This window comes from Mustela putorius, unplaced genomic scaffold (assembly GCF_011764305.1).
Source record: "Mustela putorius furo isolate JIRA1106 unplaced genomic scaffold, ASM1176430v1.1 tig00003867_pilon_pilon_pilon, whole genome shotgun sequence".
Classification (NCBI taxonomy): domain Eukaryota; kingdom Metazoa; phylum Chordata; class Mammalia; order Carnivora; family Mustelidae; genus Mustela; species Mustela putorius.
Window position 1 is genome coordinate 26015001 of NW_025422019.1, and position 8389 is coordinate 26023389.

Consider the following 8389-nt stretch of genomic DNA (forward strand, 5'->3'; position numbering starts at 1 on the left):
TCAATTGACTTAGTTTTTCCAAACCAAAATAAAACAAATAGATCAGTCTAGATACATAGCCCCCAGTCTTGTGTGTGTGCAGCGTGACAAAACTTGCAGAAGATCTCCACAGAGAGAAAAGGATGGAGATGGATATCTTTGGAGCGCCCTCAGAACTGGTACCTGCCACACAAACTGCCTCTGAAAGCCTTGAGAATCAGCAAAACGGGCTCCCTAGAAACTCACCAACTTTATGAAGAGAGCTACTTGCAAAAGATTTCTCCACTTGCAAAGAGAACCAAGTCTGAAGCGAGTGTAATCCGAAGGCAACTTCCCTGCCTCAGTGTATACTAAGGGGCTCTGACTCTGGGCTGCACCGTCCCAACTTCACCTCTCAGAGAGGAGAGGCAGGAGCCACATCCTTCAGAAGGGGCAGAATGCATTTCTTTTCCTTTTTATTTAAGCATCTCTGAAACGGAAGCAACTTCTCCGTCCTCTGCTGCCTCTAAGCATCACCACCAGCGCCTCCACTCCCTTTAAGGAAGTGGTAAGGAGAGAGGGCTTATCTTAAAAAAGGATAATCATTTCTGCTCATCTGATTGTTTCTCTCCTAGGGTCCAAAGCCCTGAAAACATCCAAATTCATCTTTACCACTAGAAGTCAGGGACCAAAGGCATTTGTAAAAATCTTCCCCACTCCCCCCATACAATCCCCAACCCTTTAGTTGAAAGTTTGAAGAAAAATCAAATTTAACTTTTCTTTCTTCCATTTCCTTTTCCCCTTCACTCCTAACTCAGTTTTCATTTAAAAAGACAACTTCATTCCCTTTTCTGAAACACGCAGTCTCCAGATTTGATTTTTGTTACAACCTGCATGTTTATGTGCGATTTTTCAGAGGCTGATGCTGGAAGGCAGTGGGCTGGGGAGGCTGGCCCATCTTCCCAGGCTCCACAGGAGGCAGGAGGGAAGCAGGAGCATCCCCAGGAGCCAGAGCCCGAATCAAGGGCTAAAGCAACAAACTTTGCAAGTTACAACTGGGCCGCCAGTGGCAGGCAACAGCCGGGCATCTCCTGCTCCAAGTGCTCATTTCTGACTCCAAGGCTGTGTGGAGATAGTGGGGTATAATCAGGGGAATGGAAAAGGGGGGCTGGGTATTCCCCCTCCTCTCCAGCTTCAGTGAAAGTGTTACAAAGTGAGTCAGGCGACTGAAGATCATCTGACTGAACTTTCTTGAAACCGACACACATTCTTGTCTGCCGGCAACTTGCTTTTTGCCTCCTTCCCCCTCACCCCTCTCCCCCTTTCCTCCTGCACATCTTACTTTCTGGGAAGAGATTTCATCCTTTCCATGTGGGGGAAAGGAGACTGTCAGCTATGGATTAACTTGGCCCTGGCACTGTCTTTACCAAGCATCTTGCTGGCCTGAGAATCTTGAAGGCTGGATTTTAGATTCTTGTTTCTCTCTTTGCACATTTATTTCCCTCAAACTGCCTCCTTCTCCATTGCTTTTTAATAATTGTGTACAGCATCATCTTCGACCCACATTCTTGACCAGCCTTTCAAACACACACACACACACACACACACACCTGCTTTACATGTTTTTCTTCTTGTCGCCTTCATCTATATATACGTTGTTGACTTCATTAAAATTATATAACGTGCCATTCTAGTTTCCTGGATGACCATCTTTTTTTTTTTTTCCTTGCAGCTTCTTACTTCTGTGATTAGTATTGCCATTATTCCTTTCCAGGAATTTCTATATGATTTTGATAAGCATCATCATATTTAGTGTTATCAGCAAAGACACAAGCTCAAAAGTGACATCTTTTCCATGAATCCAGGAAAGAAGAAAAATCCACTCAGTTCAGATAAATCCTGGCAATCCCCAAAGGGAAAGGCATTGGATATGTGCTTGATGAGAAAGAAAATGAAAAAGGGGGAAGAAAACTCTTCTACCTGCTTCTCAAAACCAGGACATTGCTCAGTCAGATTAAACCTAAAGAAAAGCACTGACAAGCAACCAATTCACAGCCTGTTTTTCCACAGATTATTTGGAAAAAGAGACAGGTAATAGTCAAAGTTAGAGAAGCTGTAAGCAACGGACAGGCTTGCTGTTAAGTGTGCAAGGTCTGAGGTAAATGTCTTAAAATGTGCAATTCAACTTTCCATTTCGGAGTGTTGAGGCTTCTTTCTCCCAAGTTAGTGGCTGGGCGGAGGAAAAATGGTTGCAGTGTCCATGGCTGAGCACCTCCCTGGCACTCTGTTTCACCTGCGAAGCCCCCAGCAGGCCTCCCTTTCGACCAACCCCACCCCTTAGGGTTCCCAGGAAGCTTGGAGCTTTCTATTTCCACAGACCTGGGCTCTGGCCTGACCTCACTGCCGGGGCCAGGCTGGTCATCGGTGGCAAAATCCCAAAGGGGGTGGGAGGAGGCAGGAAAGCAGAAACAAACATTCTAAACAGTCTCTTCTGCAAAAGAACACTTCTGGGAACCTTGCTTTATATCTCGGTCTCTTCTCTCTCTCTCTCTCTCTCTCTCAAAAAATGACTGTTTAACATAAGAAAAAAAAAAGCCTCCTTGACACAAAGCTTTTGTTATCCAGTTGATCAGCACCGTGCTTTAGATACTTGTAAGAGGGGGGAAAAAGCCCCACAACAGACATTGATTTTAGAAAATCAATAACCAACATTTAATAAAAGGAACAGAGGAAACACAAGAGAGGAGAGGGGGACATTAGGTATAATTTTAGTGTCTACTAAATTACCCAGAGATGGAGAAGGGGAGGTCTCCTGTGTAAGGACCACCTTAAATAATGCCAGATACCAGAATGAAGAAAAAAATTAAATTAAGAGAGAGAGAGAGAGACAGAGATACAGAGACAGAGAGAGGGGGGAGAGAGAGAGAGAGAGAGAGAGAGAGGAAAGACTGACTTAAAAAGAGGCAGCCTCAATTGGATCTTGGGGAAGGAGCTCGGAATATATTATCGTACTTGTTTTCTTTCTCCCCCCCCCCCTTTTTTGTAATACTAAGCCAAGCAAATAGATCAAAGGCAGCACAAAGGGAAAAGGCAGGATAACGTAACGAACAGTTTCTGACCAAAATTCCTCTTCACTCCCCCATATGGCTCGACACCTCTACCACAACAAGCAAAAGACACACACACACACACACACACACACACACACACCACAACCTAGAGAGACAGAGAGAGAAACATCACTTGTCTCTAATCAAAATTCTCTCTTCTTTGTGTTTTCTCTCTCTCCCGAACCCCACACTGCGCCCACAGCCGCCCCCTCCCTGCGCCGCGCAGCTCCGGGGCAGGCCGGGGGCGCGCACAATTGTCCTCTCTAGAGGAAAGTTGCTCCAAGTGGGCCGGGCGGTCCCCGCGAGGTGCGGGCTGGGTTTGCCGGAGGCCGGAGGCCGGGCCGGCGCCGCGTCCCCACGTCCAGCTCAGGAGCGTCAACGCGGCCCCGTGCCGGGTGATCAAGCTGAGATCGAGGGGAGCGAGAAGTTTCCTTTCCCAGTCTGAGCTGGCGCTAGTTCGCTTGTTTGTTTTGGGGGGTTGGTTTTTCTTTTTAAACTCAGAATCCTCTGTCAGCTCCCCCCAGCACCCTCTCTGGTCCCCAGCTCTCTCCCCTCCCCCAGGCGCCTTCTGCGCTCTTGCCAATCACTTTTCTCTTTTATTCCCACGATTTTCTTGGGGGTAATACCTGGGGGGGGGGTCGATCTCTCTCTGTCTCTCTGTTTCTCTCTTTCCTTTCCTTCATCCCTTCTCTGCCTCTCTCCAAGATAGACCTTATTAACAGTCACCCTTTTAATCTCCCACCTCTGGTCTGTGGGTCCCCCTCACACCCCCATCTCCTTCCTCCTTCCTGACTCAGCTTGAATAACGGGCTCCTCCTGACCATGTAGAAACTGCCCAGAAAAGTCTCCCCGCTCTCTTCAACCCCTCGAGTCCCCGACGTGGGGCTAGAGCCCGCTGGAGAGGAGCCACCCACCCCCGAGCCCGCACGGACCCTGCCGGACCCGCGCAGGGCCGGCCGAGTCCCTCCCACCCAGGGTCCGGGCGCGCCCGGCCGGGCCCCGCTGCCCGCGGACCGTTACTTGGCTTACGGAGCGGCGGCCGTGAGACTCCGGCAAGAAACTTTAAGCCTTGCGGAGGCACAGCCCCAGGCCCCCTCTCCCGCCCTCGCAGCTCCTCTGCCACCCCCGCCCCCGCCCCGGGACCCTGCACGACCTGGCGACCGGGCCCCCGCCCTACCCTTGCCGGACACTCCCGCAGCCCGGCCGGGGACCCGGCGGACCGGGCGCTAGCGGAGCGAGAGGCGGAGGCAGCAGGAGGGCGGAGGCGGGGGCGCAAGGGGGCGGCGGGGGTAGGGGCGCGGGGCCCCCGCCGGACCCCGGCGCTCGGAGCCCCTCGGCGCCCCCCGCTCACTTTGCCCGGCACTTCCCCAACTCCCTGGGTCCAGTCGCCGCGCGCGCCGGGCTCCGGCGCCGGCCACGGAGAGAGGCTCGCCCGCGAGCCCTTGGGCGCCGCCGCCGCCGCGGCCTCGGTTCCCTTTCCCTTTCCCCCTCCTTCTCCCTGGGTCTCGAGCCGCGGAGTGGCCCGGAAAAGTTTGGTTCGGGCCGCTTCTTACCGTTTTTCCTCCTGGGATTGGCTTGTTTGCGCCTCTTGCACCGGGGGCCATCCGCCATGATCGGCTGCTTCATTGATAAGAGCGGATCAGATGGCAGTTCGCATGGACTCGGCGCCCTGCTTCGGCAGCACGCAGGCTCGATCTAGCAACCAAACACAGCGACAATGTGGGCATCGCCCGCGCCCATTGAAACGCGCGCGGGCCGCCCAGGGGAGCCGGGCCAGGGCCCCGGCGAGCACCCATCCGCGCCCCCCAACGCCAAAGCGAAACTTCGGCGGCCCCCTCCCCGCCCCCTACCCCCCAGCCTTGGCCCCGAGGCGCTTTGTGTTTGTTACTGTTTGGTGTGTTGCACCCGCGAGGGGATCAGAGAGACAAGAATTACATCTTCAAAATGAGTCATAACTCCTGACCGTATGAGGGAATGCACACAGCGGTACAGTAAGGCTGCTTGACTCAGGGCTAGGCGGACCCTTTCCGCGGAAAAGTGCTCAGCCCGGCTCGGGAACTTGGGGTGAGGCGAGGCTTTCTTTCACTCTCATCTTGTCGCACCCCCCCCCCACAACCCCATTCCCCAGAGGAAACAAACAAACAAACAACGCGAAACAGCCCCCGATGAAGCACACTCGGGCAAATTGATAATAGTAATTATAGGAAGCCCACTCGCCCCGCGCCCCCTCCCCTCCCCTTTCGGAGTTTATCGAGGCACTGTCTCTACCTCCCCCCCCCCCGTCCCCCGCCCCCAAATTAAGATTTCCCGTTTCACGCCGAAATAAGAAGTATAATTATAAGCCTCTTTGGACACTGTCGCTTCCCACCCCCCCCCCACCCCCCCTCCACTTTGACAATATTTACTTAAGTATTTTCCCCCACCTCATTCACACACATGCTCCCTTACACTGGTTCCCTTAAATAGTTCTAGTAGAAAAAAATTTTTTTATCCCCTCAAGAAAGGAAAGAGAAAGTCCAACCGCTACGGCAACACTTTTAAGCTGTACTAAATGATCGTATCCTTTCTGGCTTCCAAACTTTTGTACCTAAAAATCGAGAGAGGCGCTGCATTTTTTCAGCTGAAACTGTCAAAACTTGGAGAAGGGGAACCTCGGAGGCAGGCAGGAGAGGAGGAGAATCCCGAAACTCGGTGGAGGTTGGGAAGATGCTGTGCCTCGAGGATTAGTTTAAACAGGGGCTATAAAAGATGTAACAGATGCAAACTGTAACACAAGGGCCATTAACCCTTTCTCTGCCGAGCACACTCAGTCCCCACGCCCCGCACCTATTGTCTCCTGTGCTAGAAGCTTTGCAGAAAACCTGGAAAGTGAGTATCAGTTTCCACACATTTGCTGAGAGGGGTGGGGGGGAGTGCTGTGCGTAGAGAAGGGGAAGTGGATGATTTAGAAAGCACCTTGAATTTAACCTAAGCATAGTGGGTGACTTTTAAGTTTGACACATTTTGTCATTTCTTGGCTCTCCTATTGATTGGAAATTGTTGGGAAAAATCCTGAAATAAGGAAATGGTCACACAAGTGTCTGGGATGAAACAGCTGGCCTGTCTGTATTCATGCTGAGACTTACACACGATTGCATATAAATACATGTTTAATAAAGTAAGCTGCTAGTTTTATGAGCATGTGTGCGTGTGAGGGAGAGACAGGGCATTTGTGCTGTAAACTTTATCTTTGCCTGTTATTTCTAACTCTGGAGTTAGTAATCTTGCCGTCATCATTATAGGGGGAGCATGTAAAATATATAAGTAGGTGAAAGATAAACACATTCATGTTAGCCGGGCACATCACTGTTCCTGGGAACTCCAGCTATCTCTCTCGACTTTTCAGTGCCAAAGTATGGAATGGGATATGTGTGTGCATGTGTGTCCTGTTAAATCCATGTCTATAAGACTTTGCCATTTAAAATACAATTTCAAAAGTTACCCTCAATTTAAAACTCTGATATCCTGACAGCAGCTTTCTTCCCAGCTGTAGTGACCCCCCCCACACACACACTTTGGTAAACGACTCAAGTTCCATGAGGACTTTCACTTCTTTATTTATCATCACAGAAGTGAGGTGTTACTTCACATACATACACACACAAAGAATAAAATAAAGAAATGAAACTCGCTAAGCAGACAAAAACAGGCAACTTTCTGCTTAGAAAACAGCCTTCTCCTGTGGGAGAGGATGCACTGCCATATCTAAGAGAAAGACTTGCCCCTGAATTTGGTAGGTTTGTATCGATCAAGTTTTGTAATTATTAACAGGTATTTGCCAAGTTTTAATTGCTGAATACAATGAATTGGAACTAGATGCAAAAATAGAGCAGAATCTCTCCTCTTGAAGAGTTTTCATTCCATCATGTAGTTCTCAATAAAACTTTTCCTAGGCTAGGTAGCAAAGGGCACCTTTGGTTACCTGAATGGACAGGTACAGGGCAAATTATCTAGGTGAGGAAAAAGGAGAGAAAAGGAAGGAGAGAGAGCGGGAGTGCCAGAGAAATCGAAGAAGTCACTCTTGGGAAAAGCTTGCCATAAAGGAGCTAAACCCACCTGAAATTCCTGCCCACAGACACTCCTTCTCACTTCAGACTCACATCCCCACTTAAAAGGAGAAAAATCATAAAAGGACGGTGGGGGATGACCATACCAAAAAGGAATAAAAAGAGAGAAAAGGGGAAAAAAAACCTACCTGCGAAGTCTTGTTTGTAGTTTTGGCCAGAAATGGTGAGAAGAAAAAGCATGAAGAAGCCGCGAAGTGTGGGGGAGAAAAAGGTGGAAGCGAAGAAACAGCTCCCGGAGCAAACTGTACAAAACCTCGCCAAGAGTGTCGGGAGGCAGGACCGTTATTCCTGCGGAGCAGGTTAGAACTGATCTCTTTCGGCCACTCCAGGAAACACAAACCTGGGGACGGACTGACGTGTTACGCCTCTTCTAATGACATTTTTTTCTTTTTCTTTTCTGTAGGAGAGAGAGGAGAGACCCTGAAACACGCGCCACCTATCTTTGTGGGGAGGGATAATTGAAGCGCCCTGAGCGTGAGCATCATGTGAAAACGTGATCGCCAAGTTTCTCTCTGGGAAAGGATCTGGGATAGATTATACCTTGAAGTCTCCGCAAACGCTTTAGTGGAAGAAATGAAATTCCACCTCCCTCCCTTCCTCTCTCCCTCCCTCTCGCCTCCCTCCCTCCCTCCCTCCCTCCCTTCTCTCCACGCCCCCCCCCCCCCCCCCCGTCAAGCCTTTGGCATCATTATCCTCATCACTAAATCCTACAGAGTACAGGGCGGAAAACGGTGCACACCATTCACAGAACTGGAGAACTCTTAGGGGCGAAAGTTAAAGGGAAAGATCCCGGGTCCTCAATCCTGATCGCCTCTTCTTATACAGATATTTCTAATGACCAGATTTGAGATGCACATTAAGTTGTGTGGATTTCTCAGCACGTCTTCTGGAACTAAATTCTTTGCCCTTTTTCTTATTTATTTATTTTTTTTCTTTTTAGATGGCAGAGCCAGGAAAAAAAATAATAAAAAAAAAACTGCATGTGAATTGCCTCTTAGGGTGTGTGTGTTGGGGTGTGTGTATGGTGAATTTCTGGATTAGATCCCAATACTAAAAAGTAGTTTGGCATTTAAAAAAAGGGTCTCTAAGTAAATTAACATAGAGCACTGGGTTGACTGATCTCTGAATCCCTCTACATCTCACGGAGACCTCACTACAAACTGAGGGAGTGTGTGTAGGAGGAAAAGGAGAAAGGCCATAGAGGAACTTAGCAGG

At 49.6% G+C, this 8389-nt stretch overlaps 1 protein-coding gene and 1 long non-coding RNA gene across 8 annotated transcripts in view; one reads left to right on the plus strand and one right to left on the minus strand.

Annotated features, from left to right (window-relative positions):
• The window catches only part of ZEB2 (zinc finger E-box binding homeobox 2), a 134745-nt gene extending 127267 nt beyond the window's left edge, over positions 1–7478 (minus strand). For 3 of the 7 annotated variants that reach the window (XM_045066538.1, XM_045066533.1, XM_013059061.2), the window contains exon 1: positions 4622–4763. In XM_045066538.1, coding sequence (XP_044922473.1) covers positions 4622–4694 — 73 coding nt within the window. In that variant the 5' untranslated portion in view covers positions 4695–4763. Of the gene's footprint in view, positions 1–4621; positions 4764–4956; positions 5180–5655; positions 5780–7302 lie in introns of those variants that run through there. The other 4 variants (XM_045066534.1, XM_045066535.1, XM_045066537.1 and 1 more) reach the window with 4 other exon arrangements.
• Positions 5847–7702, plus strand: LOC123387926. The gene is made up of 3 exons (XR_006602424.1): positions 5847–5936; positions 7183–7473; positions 7578–7702. It is a non-coding gene; the product is annotated as an uncharacterized LOC123387926 (long non-coding RNA).
• The last annotated feature ends 687 nt before the right edge of the window (positions 7703–8389 follow it).